The sequence below is a fragment of the Sander lucioperca genome, chromosome 16 (assembly GCF_008315115.2).
Source record: "Sander lucioperca isolate FBNREF2018 chromosome 16, SLUC_FBN_1.2, whole genome shotgun sequence".
Classification (NCBI taxonomy): domain Eukaryota; kingdom Metazoa; phylum Chordata; class Actinopteri; order Perciformes; family Percidae; genus Sander; species Sander lucioperca.
Genome location: NC_050188.1, coordinates 31824563 through 31848341, shown reverse-complemented (window position 1 = coordinate 31848341; position 23779 = coordinate 31824563). Strand labels below are relative to the sequence as shown.

The 23779-nt window shown below is 39.5% G+C and overlaps 2 protein-coding genes and 1 long non-coding RNA gene across 5 annotated transcripts in view; all 3 read right to left on the bottom strand.

The window, feature by feature from the left end:
* LOC116039732 (major histocompatibility complex class I-related gene protein-like) overlaps positions 1-6822 on the bottom strand; it is a 112765-nt gene extending 105943 nt beyond the window's left edge. The window contains exon 1 of one of the 2 annotated variants that reach the window (XM_035992788.1): positions 6713-6822. In XM_035992788.1, coding sequence (XP_035848681.1) covers positions 6713-6770 — 58 coding nt within the window. In that variant the 5' untranslated portion in view covers positions 6771-6822. The remainder of the gene's footprint in view (positions 1-6712) is intronic. The other variant, XM_035992793.1, reaches the window with a different exon arrangement.
* Positions 1-23779, bottom strand: part of LOC116046339 — a 68200-nt gene that overhangs the window by 36458 nt on the left and 7963 nt on the right. For both annotated transcript variants that reach the window (XM_031294678.2, XM_035992783.1), the window contains exon 2: positions 22507-22773. In XM_031294678.2, the coding sequence (XP_031150538.1) occupies positions 22507-22773 (267 nt within the window). The remainder of the gene's footprint in view (positions 1-22506; positions 22774-23779) is intronic.
* Positions 16283-16649, bottom strand: LOC116046356. The gene is made up of 2 exons (XR_004104119.1): positions 16547-16649; positions 16283-16507 (listed from the first exon to the last, which is right to left on the bottom strand). It is a non-coding gene; the product is annotated as an uncharacterized LOC116046356 (long non-coding RNA).

Here is a 23779-nt window from a genome sequence, read left to right as displayed (position 1 = left end):
TCGAGAGCTTTGCCTTCTGGCTCAGCTCTCTTTTCGTCACAACGGTGCGATAAATTGAGTGTAATACCGCACCCGCTGCGCCGATTCTCTGACCAATCTCCCGTTCCATTGTTCCCTCACTCGCGAACAAGACTCCAAGGTACTTGAACTCCTTCACTTGGGGTAAAGACTCATTCCCTACCTGGAGAAGGCACTCCATCGGTTTCCTGCAGAGAACCATGGCCTCAGATTTAGAGGTGCTGATCCTCATCCCAGCCGCTTCACACTCGGCTGCGAACCGATCCAGTGAGTGCTGAAGGTCACAGGCCGACGATGCCATCAGGACCACATCATCCGCAAAAAGCAGCGATGAGATCCCCAGCTCACCAAACTGCAACCCCTCTCCACCCCGACTACGCCTCGATATCCTGTCCATAAATACTACAAACAGGATTGGTGACAAAGCGCAGCCCTGGCGGAGGCCAACTCTCACCTGAAACGAGTCCGACTTACTGCCGAGAACCCGGACACAGCTCTCGCTTTGGTCGTACAGAGATTGGATGGCCCTGAGAAGGGACCCCCTCACCCCATACTCCCGCAGCACCTCCCACAGTGTCTCCCGGGGGACCCGGTCATACGCCTTCTCCAGATCCACAAAGCACATGTAGACCGGTTGGGCATACTCCCAGGCTCCCTCCAGGATCCTTGCGAGAGTAAAGATCTGGTCCGTTGTTCCACGACCAGGACGGAATCCGTATTGTTCCTCTTCAACCTGAGGTTCGACTATCGACCGAACCCTCCTTTCCAGCACCTTGGAGTAGACTTTACCGGGGAGGCTGAGAAGTGTGATACCCCTGTAATTGGCACACACCCTCTGGTCCCCCTTTTTGAAAAGGGGAACCACCACCCCGGTCTGCCACTCCTTAGGCACCGTCCCCGACTTCCATGCAATGTTGAAGAGGCGTGTCAACCAAGACAACCCCTCCACACCCAGAGCTTTAAGCATTTCTGGACGGATCTCATCAATCCCTGGGGCTTTGCCACTGTGGAGTTGTTTAACTACCTCAGCAACTTCCACCAGGGAAATTGACGACAATCCCCCATCATCCTCCAGCTCTGCCTCTACCATAGAGGGCGTATTAGTCGGATTTAGGAGTTCCTCAAAGTGCTCCTTCCACCGCCCTATTACCTCCTCAGTTGAGGTCAGCAGCGTCCCATCCTTACTGTACACAGCTTGGATGGTTCCCCGCTTCCCCCTCTTGAGGTGGCTAACGGTTTTCCAGAAGCACCTTGGTGCCGACCGAAAGTCCTTCTCCATGTCTTCTCCGAACTTCTCCCACACCCGCTGCTTTGCCTCTTTCACGGCAGAGGCTGCAGCCCTTCGGGCCCTTCGGTACCTTGCAACTGCCTCCGGAGTCCCCTGGGATAACATATCCCAGAAAGACTCCTTCTTCAGTCGGACGGCTTCCCTGACCACCGGTGTCCACCACGGTGTTCGTGGGTTGCCGCCCCTTGAGGCACCTAAGACCCTAAGACCACAGCTCCCCGCCGCAGCTTCAGCAATGGAAACTTTGAACATTGTCCACTCGGGTTCAATGCCCCCAGCCTCCACAGGGATGCACGAAAAGCTCCGCCGGAGGTGTGAGTTGAAAGTCTGTCGGACAGGGGCCTCCTCCAGACGTTCCCAGTTCACCCGCACTACCCGTTTGGGTTTACCAGGTCTGTCCAGAGTCTTCCCCCACCCTCTGACCCAACTTACCACCAGATGGTGATCAGTTGACAGCTCTGCCCCTCTCTTCACCCGAGTGTCCAAAACATACGGCCTCAGATCAGATGAAACGATTATAAAATCGATCATTGACCTTTGGCCTAGGGTGCTCTGGTACCAAGTACACTTATGAGCATCCCTATGTTCGAACATGGTGTTTGTTATAGACAATCCATGACTAGCACAGAAGTCCAACAACAAACAACCACTCTGATTTAGATCAGGGAGGCCGTTCCTCCCAATCACGCCTCTCCATGTGTCTCCATCATTGCCCACGTGCGCGTTGAAGTCCCCCAGCAGAACTATGGAGTCCCCTACTGGAGCCCCATACAGGACTCCATTCAAGGTCTCCAAGAAGGCCGAATACTCCGAGCTCTTGTTTGGTGCATACGCACAAACAACAGTCAGAGTTTTCCCCCCCACAACCCGCAGGCGTAGGGAGGCGACCCTCTCGTCCACCGGGGTAAACTCCAACGTAGCGGCGCTCAGCCGGGGGCTTGTGAGTATCCCCACACCCGCCCGGCGCCTCACACCCTGGGCAACTCCGGAGAAGAAAAGAGTCCAACCCCTATCCAGGAGTATGGTTCCAGAACCGAGACTGTGCGTAGAGGTAAGCCCCACCAGATCCAACTGGTAGCGCTCCACCTCCCGCACAAGTTCCGGCTCCTTCCCCCACAGAGAGGTGACGTTCCACGTCCCCAGAGCCAGCATCTGCTGCCCGGGTCTGGTCCGTCGAGGCCCCTGACCTTCACTGCCACCCATGTGGCAGCGCACCCGACCCCAGCGGTTCCTCCCACAGGTGGTGGGCCCATGGGTTGGTATAATGTCATATGAATTAGGTTTATTTACCATGAATTTAAAAAAAAGTGTCGGAAAAAGAGACAAAAACTTTTTAAAAAGCGTCAGAAGCATCGAAAAAGGAGTCAAAAACATATTTAAAATAAAAAAGTGTTGACATTTTTTTGGACCCTGAAGGACAACAAGTTGTTGGTGGACAGGAAGACAACACGAGGGTTAAACAGAGAGAAGAAGAACATGATCATATCTGAGAAACTCAAACTACTAAATATTTAGACTTTTTTCTTAAAAAGTATACTAATCAACATTTCTGCATTTCTGCATATGCACAACAAAGTTGCATAGTACGCCTTTAATAAAAGACTAAAATAATGATCTGATTATAATGATCTTGTTGATGATGGATCAATATTCTGTAATCACCAGATGTAGTAACTGACTGATTGTTTCAGCACTATAAATGTTTATTAGACACAGACACACTGTGGTCCAGTAAAGTTCATCTAATCTGTAGTTCTTCTATATTTCTATATATATATATATATATTATGGGATGTCCAGACTGAGGTCAGTACAAACAGTACAAACATAAACAAACCTCCAGTTTGGTTGAAGCGCTGCTTTATATTTTCAATCCTGACTTTGTAGGCCTGCTGGGTACCCAGAGAGACCTCAGTGTTCCTCTGCAAGTACTGAGGATCATCTTCTGTGACTCTGCTCATCCAGTCCTGTTTGGGTTCTTCTCTCTTGGTGTTAGTGTCATAGTGAACAAACTCAACGCCATCAACCAATCCAACAGACACAAACTCTGGGAAGTTTGGGACTCCAGAAGACGCAGTGTAGAAATATTTCAGAGAGTGAGTCACTGTAAGAAAATATAAATGTAATAATGTCAGTTTTTATATAACTAGGGATGTAACGATGCACTAAACTCACGATCCGATTCACCATTTTAACTCCAGGATATGATTTATCTCCTGATGTGTTAACAGAAGGAGCTGCAGATAAATGACTGGGAAATATTCCTTTATATAAACTACTAAACAACAGATGTGTCCTCTCATCAAAAATATAACTGATATTGTATTTTATCTCAAATAACAAAACTTCAAATAAAAAATTAATAAATGAAATAAAAAATAAACAATGTAATAATTAGATTTTTAAAACAAATCCCATCTCAAAATAACTAGAATAAATCTTCAAATAAAAATAAAATCTCTTCACATAAATAAAGTAAAAACCCGTAGTAACGTCTGAAGTCAAAGAAGGTAAATCTAAAGTAGATCAGGACCTTTAGGACATTTAGAGAAGAATCTCAACCAGTTGTAATCTTGACCCAGTTCTCTGGATCTTTAACAGATTGACGCTGCATCGTTACGTCTCTACACAGTTCTAGAAATCACTCAACTATCTTATTTTCCTGAACATAGAATCAAAAAGAAGAAGATTCCATCCAAGACCTCCTAATAATGAGTTCCTGCCTTTCATTGGTAGAAAGCAGTTTGTAAAAACACGTCAGTGTGAAGAGAAACTAGTTTAGTTTCCAGCTAGTGGAGTCATTTCTTCTTCAGGAAGCATCTTTAGTAGTTTACACTCCTCATGATCTGAAATCACAAACCTCCCACCACAATACAAACGCTGCGTGGGATTCTGATGGGATTTTCTATATTCAACACGTTAAAAACATTTTCTATTTGATGATATAAAGTCTCTTATGGTCTCTATTTGATTCTATAAACTGTGACCAATGACGACTTCTGTTCCTTCTTCTGAGGTTATTTAAACCAAATCTGAACTCTGAGAGTTTGTTGAAGGTAAAATTTGCAGCACTTCTCTTTCTACGCTTCAGAAATGGGTTCTTTAACTGTTTTATTATTATTTATTTATTCTTTAGTTTCACTATTTTATTATTGTGTCCACTTGTATAATCAAGTTCTTTTTACTTTCTATTGTTTTTAGAATTTTTCTTTTTCCTTTCACTCATTTATTTTGTCTGGATTTCCAATTATGTTTGTGTTGTCTTCCCTTCAACCTTCAAAAAAACACTTTTTTTTCTGACATTTTTGACGCCTTTTTTTCACAATTTGTTTTTGCTTTTTCCAACGTTTTAAATTTTCAATTTTTTCTTCTACACATTTTCAGCGCTTATTTCTATGTCCCATATTTTCTGATATAAAACAAAAATTTAAAACGGGTCAATGTGACCCGAAGTCAACACAAGGTTTAAGTATTTCATTCCATTCTTTTCTACGTATATATTATGTATTTATTTTATTTTTTCTTTAAATCAGAAAAAGATGCATATTTCCAATGTGTTTCTAATAAAATTTTCAATTAAAAAAAGAAAGAAATGGCTTTCTTTGCTCTTTTCTTGCTGCTTTCATTTTTCATATTCCAGTAAGAATGGATTATATATTTAGGACGTTGTTGTTGTCAGAGGGTTTGGGAATTTTAAATGTAGGAATAACAACAAGAAATAAATATCTGACTCAGTTTCTTATTTTAATCTTTATGTTTATATATTAACTTTAGAATCATATTTAAATGTAATTCTAAATATCTTTAATTACCAATTATGAGTAAAAATCTTCTGAATTTTAAGGCAATCTCATAAAAATGTGAACGGACACAACTTGATATTTGAGAACGTTCTCTTTGTAGAAAATAATATATAGTTATAATATTTGACGGTCTGTTTCAGAATCCTCCACTGTCCTCTGCTCTCTGAATCAACACACATCACATTTCTTTACAATTCTCCTCTAGTCACCAAAACATCTTTTACAAATCTGTCCCAGAATCAATAAATGAATAGATGAATATTTAAACAACAGTAGAGCTCGGTGATGCTGGATCTTTGAGGCTGATACTGATATCAATACTTTTAGTTTGGTTTTAAAATCTGATATAACAGTCGATAGTCTTTAAAATATATATATGGACACAACATAAATAATGAGTGTGACCCAGATCCACACTGATCAGAACATCTCCCAGTTTAAAGATCAACTTGTGCTCTCTGGTGGACAAACTATGTAATGATGACTGTGTTTCTAAATGAGCTCAGACCTAGTTTACTGTTTCCTGTTATCAGCCAACATATCCACTGATACCAATATATCTGCAATAAGATGATATCAGCTGATAATATGATGGAGGATTTATCTTCAAGCTGTAAACAGCTAAACTCAGTCAACTATATTCATGTTTCAGTTTGTGGAGTCAAACTGTGGAATTATCTGATGAATGGCTTCAAATGTTGATTTCTTTGAGTTGCAATTTTTATTTTATAGTGAGCAAAACAACCAGTGTAACAATCTGATGTACCAATAGCTATTATATCTATTCTATCCAAAAATCTAGTGGCCGGGTTGGTTCAGTGGGTAGAGCAGGCGCACATATAGGCTACTGAGAGGTTTATGCCTCGACGCAGAGGTCCAGGGTTCGAGTCCGACCTGTGATGATTTCCTGCATGTCTTCCCCCCTTTCTCACCTAACTGTCCATTAAAGGCGGAAAACCCCAAAAAATAACCTTAAAAAAAAATAATCTAACCCTACACGGACTGCTGTTCTGCGGAGTCATGCTGCCATTTTAACATTAAGATCGATCAGACAGTTTCGGTCTTAATGCTCCTGATATTATCAAATAATGGCTCAAAAACACACTTCTGTCCTTTTCACAATTTCACTAAAGGCTGGTATCTTTAAAAATAAAAATGGAGGGATCAACCAAAAAGAGCCGATTTACTGACGTTAACGTCAACTTTAAGATAGTTAATGCGTTTGTTACTTTTCTTTCTTTCTTTCTTTCTTTTTTTTTTTTTTGAATTTTTGGGCATTTCTGCCTTTATTGGAGAGGAAAGTGAAGACATGAAAGGAGAGAGAGGGTGAAGACATGCAGGAAAACCGTCACAGGTCGGATTCCAACCGTCGACCTTCTGCGTCGCGGACTAAAAACCATATGCGCGCCCGCCACACCAACTGAGCCAAACGGCCACAGTTTGTTACTTTTAACATATTTTCATATTTTTTAACGCTTCAAGTCCTGGAACTAAACATCAAAGATTGAACCTTAAACGCAATAATACAGTTTATGAAGACAAGAAGTTTTTTTCTTTTTCTTTTACATTCTACTAATAAATAATAATAAAAATCTGAACTGACCTGCCGCCGCGTCTTGTACCACGAGGCCCAGGAGGAGAAGAACAACCAAGATCTTCATCGTGAATCTTTAATCGATTTATCAACAACTTGTATGTTTGTTTATCCAGAAAAACAGAAACCGTCCTTACAGCTCGAGCACCAGAGGTAAAGTGAGGATAAAACCAGGAGGAGCGCTGTCATCAACCTTCATCTGACCAATGGGAATTTAGACTGAGCATCACGTCACTTGTTACTCGGTGAAACGGACCCAGTGAGGTTATGAACGAAAGAGAAAGTAGAATGATGTTATTTCAGCCTGTGTGAGAGGAGGGGGAGACATGCGGGACTTTCTTTTTTTTGTTTAGTTTATATATAAGATAAATAGTGAAAAAAAAGAAAATGTGTCACCTTAATTCATACAGTGTCGTCTTAAGGGGAGACACCCCAGACAAAACCATCATTTTTAAATTTTGAGTGTTTGAGTTATTTTGCTTCCATAACATGTCTTCTTTCAGACTATTGGGGGAAAAACATACAAAATACACATTTAGGTGTTTATTTTACTACACTTTGTCTATTTGCACCTCAGCTGTGTTCACATATGAAAGGAGTATTCTACCTTCTGCTGCTCAGATCTTCTGGAATGATCTGTAGGCTAATGTAATGTAATGTAATATAATGTAATGTAAGGTAATGTAATATAATGTAATGTAATGTAATGTAATGTAATATAATGTAATATAATGTAATGTAATGTGCAGACGTGTTAAATCTTGTGGGAGGTCAGAGGTCACTGTCAGCTACAGATCAGATACCAGAGCCGGTCTACGGAGAGCCTGTTCACTCCCTATTCAGCCCCATTGTACCGAATTTGGTTGCAGTTCCACCAGAGTTCCACTGGGGGCAGGGGCGGATCTACCGGGGTGGCATAGGGTGGCAAATGCCACCCTAAAAGAAAGCCTTGCCACCCCTGCTGCCACCCCATTTGGCAGCAATGAATTAAAAGTTATGGCCAATTTGACAATTTATGAGCGCGAATCTCCAATGTCCGACTGCAGTGAATGCAGCACGAGATGACGCCAGAGCGGCAAGAGCCTGATTTGTTTGGAAAACTGAGCGGCGCGAAGCGAGGGAGCCAGGAAAGAGGTCAAAACTATCTATCAAGAAATGAAATTATAACGAAAGCACAGTGCTAGCATAGTTGCGATGCTGATTTTGAGATGATAAAAATCAGGTTGAAGAACGTTATTTTGCTAACTATACATATAATGTTACTTAGGTCTGATGTATGTAATGTGTAAAGTCGGCTACAAAAGCTAATATTGAGTCAACGTCTGTCAAGGAAAACATTGTAAAATTACTTTTAATCTTACAGAAATGAAGAGGAAAGGTAGCATATGTAGTTTTTTCTCACCAAAGAGAAAGGCGAGAGAAATAGAAAATGAACTGAGCAAGGTAGACGGAGAAGATGAGGTGGAAGGAGAGAGAAAAGAGGTGGAAGGAGAGAGAGAAGACAAAGACGAGGTGGAGAGAAAAGGGCAACAGAAAGGTGACAGAGATAGAATACAAGGCCAAGGCGACCAGGGACAGGAGGAGGTGGGAGAACACCACAGCGGTGAAGATATGGAGGGAGAGCATCACCAAGATGAGGAGGGAGACAGCGAAAGACAAGATACCGTGCAGGGCTCAGACAGTGAAAGGGAAAGCAGAGAGCTGGGCCATCACCAACCATCTCCAGTCGAGCTGGTCCACATGGTATGGAAACTGTTGCTGCATATATACTAAGTTACATATGAATAAGAACAACAAATGACAAAGACGGACATTTTTATAAAATTTAAGAGACATTGCTTAGACATCAAATAAATATAAAAATTCATGTTTGCTTAAATATGAATAATTAAGGAAAGTTGTCAGTGTGAAAGTGTGATGAGATGGGGAGATGAGTTTTTATATTTTGTGTAGAATGTATTTTAGATCTATTGCTCAGATTAAATTAAAAAAATAAACAAATGAACGTAAAAATACTCTCCCAGGCTAAAATGTTAGTGTGTGTTAACACAGTCTGATGGTTAGAACTAATCAATGACAGTTCCTAATCTTGTACAAATGCTGCCTGCAGCGCTGCCTCTCTGACACAGTCAAAGTTTGATTCCCCTCTCACACATCTGCCACTCATCACCTGTGTCTTACCTTAATGCCTTTCCTGTGATAATGCCCCTTACTTCTATCATACTTCTATCTCCTATTAAGTGAGATCACATCGTATGGTCACTTATTCCTAATATCAACTGTTTCACATGAAACCTCAAATGCCAGATATTGATTGCATGAGATTAAGTTTGTCTGTCTGAGTTTGTAAATGGCAGCCTGTGCCCTTTTGTAGTGTGTACAGACTATTTCTCATCAAACTGTGATAAAATTCAGTATATATACGTCTGTCAAATGTTGCCACCCCTCAAAAATTCCTGCCCCCCTCTCGCCACCCCATAAATATTTTTCTAGATCCGCCCCTGACTGGGGGTGATCGCAGGCGAGTACAAAATGAATGGGACTCTATGGAGCTAGACGGCTACATTTGTCTCTTTCACCTGATTGTCGTTGAGAAATCTCAGATTTGATTGTAGTTTTTGCAAGTTCAACATGGATTATAGGTCAAAAGTTGAATGAACGAGTACTTTTATCCTTTTGATTTCTTACAGGTTGAGTCGTTGTTGCCATGACACGCTAGCATTCTGCTAATGAATGCTGATTGGTCAGTGAAGGACTGATTATTTATTTATGTGTTAGTATGATTATTTATGTGTTAGTATGTTCAGGTATTTAGTTTAGTTTGAGTTCAGGGCTACACACTGGGCTTGGCACACATTAGGCCGACTATCAGCACAGACAATATAAGAAAACACAACATAGCACTTAATGTCTGGTAACAAACCTTTTGTTGGTAACCAGTGGAGTGACAGAGGTATTTACACTCTAGACCAGCTATTCAATGGGGAAGGTATGTTGAGTTTTGAGGACCTGAGAACTAGCTTTGAGGACCCTAGGACATCCTTCTTCCTTTATCTTCGCTTATGGTCAGCCCTAAAATGTTATGGAATACCATGGGGAAACAGTCTCGAGACCCACCCAATCATTAAATGGCTTGTTGATTTTCCTGTGAGAGGATTAGTGTCAGGATTTAAGCTAAATTGATGCAAGTATCCGTAGGAGAACTCCCAATAGTAATGAAATGGGAACGAGAGCTGAGCCCGGAGGGGAACGTAATTAATTGGGAGACAGTTTGGGACAAAATTTCCCACTGTTCCAAGAACCCAAATCACCAGCAGATCCACTTCAACATATGTCATAGGACATACTGGACTCCTCAGAAGAGATACGTCTCCAAAGTCATTCCTACTCCCTATTGCACGTTCTGTCAACCTGAACAAACTGGATCTTTCCTGCACATGGTCTGGGAGTGTGAACAGGTGCATGAGTTCTGGAATAAAACAACATCAATAATATCTGATGTGATAGGATGTCGACTTCCTACTGACCCGATTGTTGATGTCTCTAAATTACATCTGCTTGGGAGACAGAAGAACATTTGGCTATAGCTGGATCAACCGCAACCAAGAAAATGATAGCTCAGCGCTGGCCCCCCCCCCCCCCCCCACTCGCTTTGTATAAAACAGTGGTTGGCGTATTTTCTGGACATAGTTATGCTGGAGCTCTCTACAGAAGGATTAACAAAGCCAAGTCATTGACTATAGACCTATGGAAAGGTGCAGCAGCACAGGTATCAGTCCTAATGACCTCAGCATCACAAGAAGTAGAGGAGGGCGACTAGGCAAGGTGTGGTTTCTGTTTTTTTTTGGTTTATTTGTTTGTTTGTTTGTTTTTTTCTTTCTTTTCCTCGAGACCGCAGAAGGTGGGGGGTGGGAGAGGGGGGTTGTTCTTGTTCAAGTGTGTCTGTCTGTTCTGTTGTTGTTGTTTAAAATGAAAAAATAAATAAAAAATTGATTTAAAAAACAAAAAAAAACAAAAAACACAAGATAGTTTCCATGAAACAATATTTTACCTCAGTGTTTGAAAACAAGAAGGAAAAAGAAATGAAAGTGAAGAAGAAAGAGAGTGTGAGAGCTTCTTAAAGCCAAAGATGAGATGAGGTGATCTGTGTGTGACAGGCTGAATGCTCCTGAACTGATCTGGAGCTGTGGACGCTGAAAACTGCTTCAACAAGAGAAATGGAACACCTCTGTTGATGTTTGAACACCTGATGCTGGTTTTCATTTTGCTCTTGCTTTGGTGCTGTTTATTCTCTCTTTCCATCCTCACTTATTGTTGCTGAAGCTCTTTATAAAACATTATAGAGGTTCTGTTTAATAAGAAAACTCAGATCTTTTGTTCTCACTTCTTCATCTGAGACATTATTATTCATGATTATTACACAAACAGATCAATATGTATCACATCTTTTATCCAGACAATATTTATATTGTTTCTGTGACTCTTTCTGCTCACTGCTGATCAATACCTGAGTCTATATCACTGCTGATCAATACCTGAGTCTATATCACTGCTGATCAATACCTGAGTCTATATCACTGCTGATCAATACCTGAGTCTATATCACTGCTGATCAATACCTGAGTCTATATCCCTGCTGATCAATACCTGAGTCTATATCACTGCTGATCAATACCTGAGTCTATATCACTGCTGATCAATACCTGAGTCTATATCACTGCTGATCAATACCTGAGTCTATATCACTGCTGATTAATACCTGAGTCTATATCACTGCTGATCAATACCTGAGTCTATGGGAAGCACTATTTTGAAAACCGGGACTAGTTTTTCAAAATACTCCACACAGTCAGCAGAACACCTCAGACCCTTTGCAAAATGAAACTCTTGCAAAATCAATACACTAATTTATAAAACCATATTTTGTTACCATGTGCAACACACATATTTTTTCATATGACTTAGTTTGGTTTGAACCAGTTACACACTGCTGTTGCTCACCTAAAACACTTTTAGCAATTCTACTTCAGTGATTAGAGTACTGTAAATGAAGTACACAGAGAAAGTGCAACTATACAATAAGTTCACCAAACACTACACAAGACCAATGCTGCAGACTGAGGAAAATATCATTTATTTCTTATTTTATGTCAACATGGAGAATACACAACAAAACATGTCCCAGTTTTCATGCTAGTAACGTGCATAACACTGTTAGCTCAGCAAACAACAGACAAACATAAAAAACTGTAATCCAGTACAGGTTACAATTACAGTAAAAAAAAAAAAAGATCTAAAAAAAAAGACTGAAAATACAGTACAGAAAATACTAGACTTACCTGCTGCATTTTTATAGTGCCTAAACCTGAACGGTTTGTCTACAATTACAGTTTTTTTCCAATTGCTAACACACTAAAATGACATGCATAGCACAATTACTTAAACTGACACACAGAGAGCAAAACCTCTTCTCAAGTCTCCAAAAATCTAAACACATTTTCTGCTTTACACACATTTTGCAGTTCAAAATGGCACTCTTAAATGCACTGAACACGGTTCTCTGCATACGACACAACAATCTGACATAAAGTCACATGTTTGCCATTTCAAAACACTGCCATTCAAAATAACACTACATGAGCTAATTGGCCAATATACTGTACGTGCCACCTGGCCAAACACCTCAATGGTTAATTATTACCACTTCAATCAGGAAGTAAGCACTATGAATAGACCACAGTTGAGCACCTTTTGTTTTTACAACAACAATGGAAGACGTTGCAGAGAGAGGAAGAGGAAGAGGGAGGCTGAGAATGAGAGGGGGAGGAAGAGTGAGAGGTAGAGGTAGAGCTGTGCATATGTTGCACTGACTTGTTTGGTGCAAAGTAAAAAAAATAAATGTTTCAACAGCATGTGTGTGTATCTGCAAATATTTCTGTGCATGTGAACAATCTGAAGAATTTTCTACAATTTGAACTATTTAAGTATTATGACAAAGCATACTAAAGATGAGAGTGCTTTTCATTATGCCCAACAGTGTGTAGCTGGTTAGACAAAAATCTGAAGTGTGTGCCATTTGGTGCAAAAGTTTGATTTTGATAATGCTATATGTAGTTTTGGTTGCAGTGCTTCTTTTTGCAGGATATATGAGGTATTTTGCAGTTTGGGTGTGTGGTTTTGTGAATTGTGTTAAGTATTTTGATAAAAACCAGCCTAGTTTGCAAAATTGTGTTTTAGCCATTGGAAAAAACTGTAAACAATCATGTGTTTGTGCACCTGATGGATGTGTTTCACAGATTGGTCATAGGTGTGGTAATTTGACAGTGCTTTGGAATTGCAAGGAAGTGACATCATGATATACTTCACTGTCTAGTGTATACAAGTGTGTTTAGTTTTTTGCAAATCACTGTGTGTATTGTTTAACAAAAAGTGTGAGGCTGACATTGTGCGTATAGTGGTGCACATCTGGGCCAGTGTTTTGCTCCTTGAGTGTAAGGTTTTGATAATTGTGTAATACTTTGGATTTCAGTGTGTAAGCAATTTGCAAAAACTGTAACGACTTCATTGAAGACCAAAACAGACGTACAAAAGGAGTAAAATATCAGGACAACTTCATTCAACATTCATACTTGACAGAAAACGTCCCTCGTCCCAAAATAGCAGCAAATATTTACAACATTTCTATCAGTGAGCTGAGAAGCTGAAAACATCACACAACCCTTTGTCTCAGCTAAAATATAATAATGTTTCAAAACAGATCAAAAGAGAGATATTATGAAACAAAAAACAACAATGCACTCCTGATTAATTAAGAAAAACCTGAACGACAAATTATTTCTTACTTCAGCCTGGTTGGAATCAACACAAGATCTTCAGTTTTAAAGAAATATACAAACAAACTATTTACACAACTGGAAAATAAATGCTAAACTGATGCTTATATATATATATATATATATATATATATATATATATATATATATATATATATATATATATATATTGTGTGTGTGTGTGTGTGTGTGTGTGGTCCAGTCTATCACCAGGGGCTCGTTTCAGAAAGCAGGTTTAGTGAAAACTCTGAGTTTGTTAACCCTGAGATGAGGGAAACTCTGGGTTTTCTGTTTCAGAAAGAGAGGTAACTTAACCTCAGAGTCAGTTACTATGGTAACTGAGTCTGTGAACCTAACCTGGTCGGGAGCAGGTTTTCTTCTCTCAGTCTCCTCCCTCTGACACCAGCCCAGCCTGCTGACACAGCTCTCTTTCATTTCCTCATTCATTCATTCATTCATTCATTCAGTCTGTATCAGGCGTATTTTAGCGCAGTTTGTTACTGTATCTGCATGAATAAAAAAACAGGGTTGGTTTATTAACCATGTTACTATAAAACGACTAATAAGACTAAGACTATAAAACTTTTTTTTTTTCTCAAGACATGGCATTTCCTTGTGTCGACGATCCTGTTGATGAAGAAGCTGTATAACTTCGCAGGGAGTTAAACATATGTTGGGAGATGATATTGAGGTTCCGACTATAGATGTATTTTCATTTCCATATAACTTCCTATTTGAGCGGTATGGTTTTTCTTCCCAGTCAATCAGTTATGTAGCCTACATAACCTTATCCATTCTCATATCACTAACGTCACTCATCGTGGACATGCTCTACATCCCAGTAGATTATTTGTGTCGCATTATGTTTTTTGCAAACGGCAGTTTTCTTTACAACATTGGTGATGAGGAGCATTTTAGTAAAGCCACTGTATGCAGAGCCGGTTTTTTAAACATTTGTGTAGAGTTCCCTGGAGTCTGGACACAAGCCAGTAAGAGACATTAAAAAGAAATAATTCTGTTAATGATGGTGCTGCAAACTCAGAATGGGATTAGTAGTTTACTTTTTAGCCTGCAGGATTGCACCCAAATTAAATTATAGGTGTAGCCTATACCATTCCAGTTTTCACCAGTTATATTATAGGTTTACCTGTGATTAAATATGAAATGAATACGCTATATTAGAGCTTACGCATTGACTCGAGCATCAGTTTTCTCCCACACCAATTCTCGCTTCAATTCAATTCAATTCTTGCTTTTTTAAAAACTAAATACAAGTTCAAACTCGCTGTTTGTGTGCATGAGTATTTCCGCCGACCCGTTTGTTTGTGGTTGTTACCATGGTGAATCGTAGTATCATGGCTCCATTCATGCTGCCTTTTTATTGTGGTGGTGCACGCGCTTAACTCTGAGTCAACCTACTCTGAGTTGATTGAACCAACTCATATCAGCTGTTCTGGAACCGAAAACTCAGAGTTTCCCATCTCAGGGTGAATCAACTCAGAGTTCAGGGTTAGACTCAGAGTTTGTTAAACCTCCTTCCTGAAACAGACCCCAGGAGTAACACAGATTTACATTTACACCGACACCTACGGGACATTTAGGGTGTCTAATCTCCGCAGCATGTTTCTGGATGTTGCTGACCAGAGAACCTGCGGCCGCTGCGACAAGGACTGTGCCTTTGTACATGGGACGCACGCTCTACCAGGTGAGCTATCCTGGCGCCCAAAGTCAGAGATGTTCTTTACAGCTCCAATGTGTCCCAGAGGTTTCCCAGTGGATGAAGAACCAATCCCAGAAGGTTTCACAGAGTTTAAGGCAGCTCTGTTTAACAACAGATGATAATAGTTCATGTCCCGTATGAAGCTACTCACTGTGTTCAGGGTGATGGGTTTAGGATTTAGACTCTGGATTCAGTTTCTCATTGACCTCAGAGAGCTCAGAGCTGTTGTCAGGAGATGGAGGGCATTTGTGAGAGCATTTGGCTGAAACACAAAGCAAAGACAAGTCATTTTTTATTTTTGGCAAAATATCTTCTAACACCTTCTTCCCAGTGGATATGATCCCCTCTTCTAGTCACTCAAATCTCTTCTACCTTTCTGTTTTAATCTCACTTAACTTCTTTTCCTATCACTTCTCTGTTGTTATGTGTCTTTATTATTGCATTGCTACATTTTCAAGAGAGTTGTAAGGACCTCAGGAAGAAAAGGATCCTCCATAAACAAACAAACAAACAAACAAACATCATCATGCTATGGTCATGGTAGGATCCAGGAGCAGCTCCAGAGTTTAAACCTTTAAGATAAGCTCACTGCCACTCCTCTCACAAAAAGGCTTTTATTAATCCACTCTCCCTTCAAAATAAACTTTCCAAAAGTCCAAATAAATATTAGGAAAAATAAAACGGATAGAAAAATAAATGACATTGTATAAAAAAGAATAAATAAAATATTAAAAATAAATATATGCAATAAATAAATTATTTAAAATTAAAAAAAAGGTATAAATAAATATACAGGTATGGAAATTAATGAACAAATTAATGTGAAAATAAAAGAAAATGCTTATAATTATTCTTTTATATTTAGTTATTTCTCTTTATATTTCCTACAAGAGGAGCAGTGTATCTGTTCTTTTTCTTGTCCCTTGGAACTCGTCTTGGTCGACGAGCTTCAACATCACTCAGAATCCACCGATTTCTTTTGTTTGTCAAATTTATTTTCCTTTTATAAGTTTTTTCTTTCTTTTCCATCAGCAAATAATAAACTCTCCTTACTAGATGGCGTACAGGGATTGACAGCAGAGCAAAACATAAAAGATATTTAAAAAAAATAAAACTTAAATTCACAATCCCTTAGCGGTACTGAGCGGTACAGCGGTCAAAAAACGTGTGGCTACAAAAAAAGAAGAAAAAGTGAATGAGAGCTCAGCTGTTCTATACAAGCTGATACAATCACTGCCTCAATCAGCTGTTCTATACCAGCTGATACAATCACTGCCTCAATCAGCTGACTGTCAGAAGGCTGTGACGATACGCCACGTACCAAGATCAATTAACACAACTGACTAGTTCATAATGAGTCTGGTTTACTCTCAATATCAATGGGTTTATGCACAGTTCACAGGATAGTTAACATGGCCAGCAAGATTGCTGGACATCAATTCAATTCTCTGACCACGATCTGCGAAACCATGGTGAGGAAAGGACAAGCAATTTGCGGTGACGGGCTACATCCCCTATTCCAGGTGTATGAGGTGCTGCCATTAGGCAGAAGATATAGGGTGCCGTCCTTACAAACCAACCGGGCTCGCAAATCATTTATTCCTACCAGCATCACACTACTGAATAAGTTAAGGAAAATAACTCGATCCTTTCTGTGTGATAATACTGCACTTTGGGATAATATAAAAATGTCACTGATGATGTTGCACCTTACTATTGTTAGCCCACTGGTGCTATGATACTGCACTTTACTATTTTATAATATAGAGATATTTGGTGTTGTGTATTGTTGTTGTGCAGGTGGGGGGAGGGGGGGTTTAGTGGTCCTGTTGTTGTCTGTCTGTCTGTCTGTCTGTGTGTCTGTCTGTCTGTCTGTCTGTCTGTGTGTCTGTCTGTCTGTGTGTGTGTTGGCACTCCTAAAGTTCCAAAACCAAACCAAACACTATCCACACTCAGCTGTTGGTTGAGGGCCATCAAACTGCCGGTCAGACTTAAAGGGACAGAAATGTCTCTGAGTGGATTATCAGTAACGCTAATAAATAAAATACAACTGGATTATCTAAAAGTAAACACACATTAAACATTATATATGAATAATAGAAGCAAATATGATGAAATATCAAGACATAAATATTAATTAACATTTAACTAAAATATATATTTGTCTCTTCTAGTCATATCATAATGATATGCACTGAGCCTCACACCGCTTACTGCTCAAGTTTGAAGTTTGCTTCACCTTTAAAGTCTGGATCAAAGCATTCATTTGAAGTCTAAAATCTAAATACTGAGAAAGAAATGAGGCAATCTTTCTGTTTGAGTCTCTCACCTTTCTTCTTTCTGTAAACTAGGACTCCGATCACAGCGAGGAGGACGAGAGCCAGAACAACCACTGCAGCAATGATGTAAATATAAACAGGATTCTCTGTTGATCAGAAAACAACAAAAAATAGTCCCAACCTGAACAGATGAAGCAGTTAGAAGAGAAGAACATCCATTTATCAACCAGACCACAAACCTGTATACAGACACTTTATGTTACATTTACAAAAGAGGTTAAAAAAGAAGTGTTTTATAGGTTTCATTACTGAAATGTTTCTTTTTCATTAAATCAAAGCTATATAACCGGTGGGCAGACAGCACAAACATCATGGTGGTGGACAACCATCATTTCTCCAAAGCAGTTTAAAACTTTTAGTTTACATTACTGTAAAAGTAAAAGTAAAGATTGGTTCTATTTCGTACAGGCTTCACCCTGTAAGAGCTGTTGCTATTGGGTTTATCCCTTTGACTGCGCAGTCGAAGGAATAAACCCAATAACAACAGCTCTTACAGGGCTATGTCTATACTCATAGAATCTGGAGTTACAATAACGTAACTATCATTTAATGATCTAATCCTTAAAATTATATATTAAAAAAAACTAGATAAAAGAAACTGACAACAAAACCATTTAAGTAAACAAAACTTCCTATCCAACACATAAAAATACATGAACTACAGGACTGTTAGAGTAAACTAGATGTTTCCTTCCTCACGTCTGATTCCAGTCTCACCTCTGTTAGTCCTGATCTCTGCTTTGTCCAGTTTGGTAAAGATGTCGTCCTCCATACCAGAGAGCTGAAACACACAGTCGTACCTCCTCCAGTCTTCAGCTGGGACTGATGAAAGGTCCAGGTCAGCACTCATCTGGAAGGATCCATCGTGGTTGGGGAGGATCTCTCCGAGGTCCACGTCCTCATGAAGCTCCTCTCCATCTTTCCTCCAGAACATCATGGCTCTGTCAGGGTAGAAACCTGTAGCGTGGCAGCTGACTGGAGAGGAGGGAGACTTCTGGAGGAGAGACACTGAGGGAACCTCTGCACAGTGAAGACAAAGACTTTATTATTATTTACTGGAGATTAATATTATCATTCCTGTTTGATGTCATGTATTTTAAATGCATTTTTTATGAAATGCAAATAAACCTCACTGAAATGTAAAAAAGGGAGGTGAGATAGATTAAAAAGGGAGGACAGGGAGTGTGAGAAAGACGAACAGAAAGAAAGAGAGAGAAAAAAGTTAAGAAGAGTGGTGATAAATACAAAGGGGAGAGGGAGGCAGAGAGATGAAGAGAAGTGAGAACATGAGAGAAAATGTGTGTAAACTGAGAGTGAGTCTCTGTTGTTTAATATTTATTGTAATGTTACTGTTGGTTAGAAACACAAGAAGAAATATTAACATTGTTGTGTCCATTAAACTCCATCAGGTCATGTGATTCTACCTGTTCTCAGCAGAGAGCTCCTCCCATAGTTCAGATACTTCTTCAGCCACTCAGGACAAATCTGGGTCAGGTAGTGTTTATACTGAGCTATCTGAGCTTTGTTATTGTCCCACTTGTGTTTGGTGATGACAGCCTGTTGTTTTGGAGCGATCCATGTCTCTGTCTTCAGGTCAAATACTATGAAGTCTTCTCCATCATAACCATCCTGACGAATTCCATTAACCTCTTCAGTCTCATCATCCCACTCACAGCCGAACATCCTCTGGGCAATGTGAGCACCTGAGAGAGAGAGAGAGAGAGAGAGAGAGAGAGAGAGAGAGAGAGAGACAGACATCTGTTAACAGTTGATAACTCAAACTAATAATTATTTTCATTACTTAGTTACTTGTGGTTCCTAGAGTCTCTAAAAGTAGAATGGGAGGCAGAGCCTTCAGCTACCAGGCTCCTCTCCTGTGGAACCAGCTCCCAATCTGGGTTCGGGGGGCAGACACCGTCGCTACATTTAAGACTAAAATGAAAACTCTCCTCTTTGATAAAGCTTATAGTTAGGGAGTGAGGAGTTGCAGTGAATGCCTGGACCGGCGGGGCAGGGTGTATAGCTACAGACACAGCACCCCTGCTTTTCTCTGCTTCTCTTTACAGTCATCAGATTTACCTATCGTATAATCAATAATATAGTGCCTCTCCTAGTTATGCTATTATAATTCTAGACTGCCGAGGAAGTTCCTTCCTTCTTATGACACGCTCTTTTCTTTTGTTTCTTTTATGCACATCCTATCCCAGAAGTGCTTGTTACTAACCTAGCTCTGGGGAGTTTACTCCCCGGAGTCCTTATGTTTCTTCTTCGCCCAGAACATCTGTAGTTCTGATCAATATTTAGGATTCAAAATATTTATTCTTGTTATTATTGATTATGTAAGGATTATTTTTGATACATTTAAATAAATGTTTACAATGTAAAATGAAAGAGAAGAATGTTGATCAGAAGTTGTGAGAGTGTGAGATGAAATCTTCTAATAGTTTCTTCTGTCTGATCAACACTCAACTCTATTTCATATTAAATGATATTAAACAGAGAAAAGCAGAACATTATCAGATTTGAGAAACTAAAACTACAAAATATTTGACTTTTTTCTTAATAAAAGACTGAATAAAATAATGATCTGATTATAATGATCTTGTTGATGATGGATCAATATTCTGTAATCACCAGATGTAGTAACTGACTGATAGTTTCAGCACTATAAATGTTTATTAGACACAGACACACTGTGGTCCAGTAAAGTTCATCTAATCTGTAGTTCTACTATAGACGCTTTTAACGGTAACAACATAAACAAACGGTACTTAGCATGTGTGTTACTATGGCCCAAACTTGACTTCCGGCAGACTTCCGCCAACAACAACAACAAGTGAATTGCGTTAGCTTGTTACTGTAGTTAAAACTATGTCTAGCCAGTATAATTTGGGGTTGCCAGTTGAAAGAAGAAGCATTACGTGGCCAAACTCAAATGCGATAAAGTTACACTACCAGACCCGTTCGACAAAATGATAAGAAATGTTTTTTTCTCTCTACGGACCTGTCTGATTTACCGGAGGTTGGTCAGATACACATATTGGAATATCTAGTTGAGAGCGAGGAAAACCTGCGTGAAGCTGGCCCCCCATATCATCCAAAAATTATTAAAAACACTGCTATTCGTTTTTGCTACGTTTGTGCCGTAAAAATTATCGTTTGTGCTGTTAAGGGTTTTAAGTAATTAAACTTTACATTTTCTGGCCAGTGACATCACCCAGCCCCCCATTAATGTCCAAATATCCCTCTTCATGGTCAACATGGGTGACCTCTATGGAAGGTGAATCGTTGGACACAACTAGAGATTGTTTACTCTGGCTTCTCTGGTATCTCTCCAACTTCTGGGAACCATGGATATCTTCTTTGTGTGCAAATATTGATGGAACATAATCTGGGTGACATAGGTCCACTGATGGCGCACCTAAAATAAAACAAGTGAAAGAAACAGTGTTAACAATATTGTACATTGCTGAGCATCATACATTCCTGGCATTATCCGTACATATGGTTACATGTACTGTACCTCCCTGGGTACATGTTTATTCCGGTTTAAAAACTGCACTCTTTTTATGATATTGCTTAAACACCATGATCACATGAGACACAAACTGGGTCTAGAGAGCAGCATACTGGTGCAATTAAATTACTGTAACTTTAGGTTATTTATTTGTATAGCGTACATTGATGGAAAAACAATGTTGCTCTTATGTTTTGGGTAATCTTTCTTAGGTTAACACAACAGAAAATACTCGGGTAATGTAACGCTGTCAAGTAAATTGAAACGGGTGTCACAATACTAGTCAAAATGTAGCTAAAGCGTATCAACTAATGTTACAACACTGGCACCGTAGCATTGATCTAACGTTACAGTTTAGCTAGGTAGCTACAATCAATTTAGTGAAGTAATTTATAACTATTGCAGGTTTTCTTTTACTGGCAGCTAGCTATCACTTAACATAAGTTTGTTACCTGAAAAGAAGTGGGTGCTATAGATCCTTGAACTCTTGCCTGGCTGCCAAGCCTCTCTTCGCACAGCGGTGATCCAATGCTCGCCGTCTCCCCTCTTCTTTAGGAAACCGAAACATTTTTATTTTGGAGATTGCGTTTGTTCCTGAGGTCAGGTTGCACCCAACAGCGCAACAACCCGGACCCAACTTCAGTCTGTTCATCAGTCTCACTTTCACCGCGTTTGTAGTCGGTGCTATATTCGCCGGTAAAATCTAGCTAAACAATAATAGTAAACAAATGCAGCTAGACCGGAAGTTAACTTTGGGCCAGACGCATCACCATGGCAATTCCGAGCGTTTGCTGAATCCGTCTATATTTCTATATATATTATGGGATGTCCAGACTGAGGTCAGTACAGTGAGTGGTGCTGTTGAACCTTTTAAAGCTGAGATGTGAAGGAGACATTCAGCATGCGCTCCTGTCAGCAGCTTCATTAAAACATCCTGCTCCTCCTCTCATATGAGGACCCAGCAGAAGCAGCCTGTGGCCCGTTTACAGGCCCCTGCTCCGTAGTTTAAGAAACCAGGCAGTAATGTTCCTCTATCAGCTGTGTGTTTGTCTGTTGTGACAACTGTTGGGATGAACTGGTTCCTGCAGGAGAGTTCTTCTGGACCAGCTCACTGTGGCCGCTTCACTCCACTTATTCTGATCTAATCTAGTGGAGATGAAGTGGTAATGGTCTCTGCTGCTTATTATGGGATGGACAGAAACACTGGATCAGTGTAGTATAGCAGCATCCAGTCCACTCAGTCTCAGTAATGTTTCTGTTGAGTCGGACTGTGTTTCAGCCAAGAAAATACATCAAACTGTTTAATCTGTGTGTGTGTTAACATACATTTACTAAAATAGAAAGATGAAAATATAAACAACATTTTATCAGTAGGAAGTAAAACATAAACAAACCTCCAGTTTGGTTGAAGCGCTGCTTTGCAACTTCAATGTTGACTTTGTAGGCCTGCTGTTGACCCACCAAGATCTCAGTCTCCCTCTCCCAGTACTGAGGATCATCTTCTGTGACTCTGCTCATCCAGTCCTGTTTGGGTTCTACTCTCTTGGTGTTACTGTCATAGTAATCTATCGGAACGTCATCAACCAATCCAACAGCCACAAACTCTGGGAAGTTTGGGACTTCAGAAGACGCAGTGTAGAAATACTTCAGAGAGTGAGTCACTGTAACAAAATATGAATGTAATAATATCAGTTTTTATATAACTAGGGATGTAACGATGCACTAAACTCACGATCCGATTCACCATTTTAAGTTCAGGATACGATTTTCTCACGATGCGTTAACAGAACTGGAAAAGCTGGCCTATTTATAATATTTTTTATTGGGAAATAAATATAATAGCTTCAATCTTGATAAGCCTAGTGCTTCCAAAATCCATCCACACATCTAGGGCCTCCATATCAACATACTACACCTTCTTATTATGGAAAAGCTGGCTCAGCCTATTTTTTATGGTTTTTGATCTGATAAAAAAATGCAATAACTTCACTGTTTTTGAGCCCAGTGCTTCTAAAAGTACTCCACACATCTAGGGTCTCCCTATCAAGGTACTACACCTGCAAGTTTGGCAACATCTTGCTCAGCCTATTTTTCATTCATTTTCAATGTGGAAAAATTCATTAGCTTCACTCTTTTTGTGTCTAGTGCCTCAGAAATCACTTTAAACATGTAAAGTCTCCCTGTGGCCAACATTTCAACTACTACCACGATGGTAATTGTACACAAACAGCATATAAGGGAACATTAACCCCACCCAGAAAAGTAAACAAGAGCTAGAAAATTTGTATTTAATTTGTGTTTTTCCATTATTCACATTATTAATACAGATCTGAAATTATTTTCTATGTGAAAATTAACATGGATGTTGTGGATGTTGATGGATGTGTTCATTATGAATGAATGTGATATTGATATTTTTTTTTCTTCTGCCACCTTTTGTTTATATATATATATATATATATATATATATATATATATATATATATATATATATATATATATATATATATATATATATATTGTTTTTTACACTTTAAGTATTTGTTGTAGTACTACCTTCTCTGGAGTATTTTGTCAGACATTTTTCTATGTAATTATAACATATTTCTTGAGATAAATATACCCAAAAATTATTTTATTTAGTATTTTTGAAAAGTAATCATTATA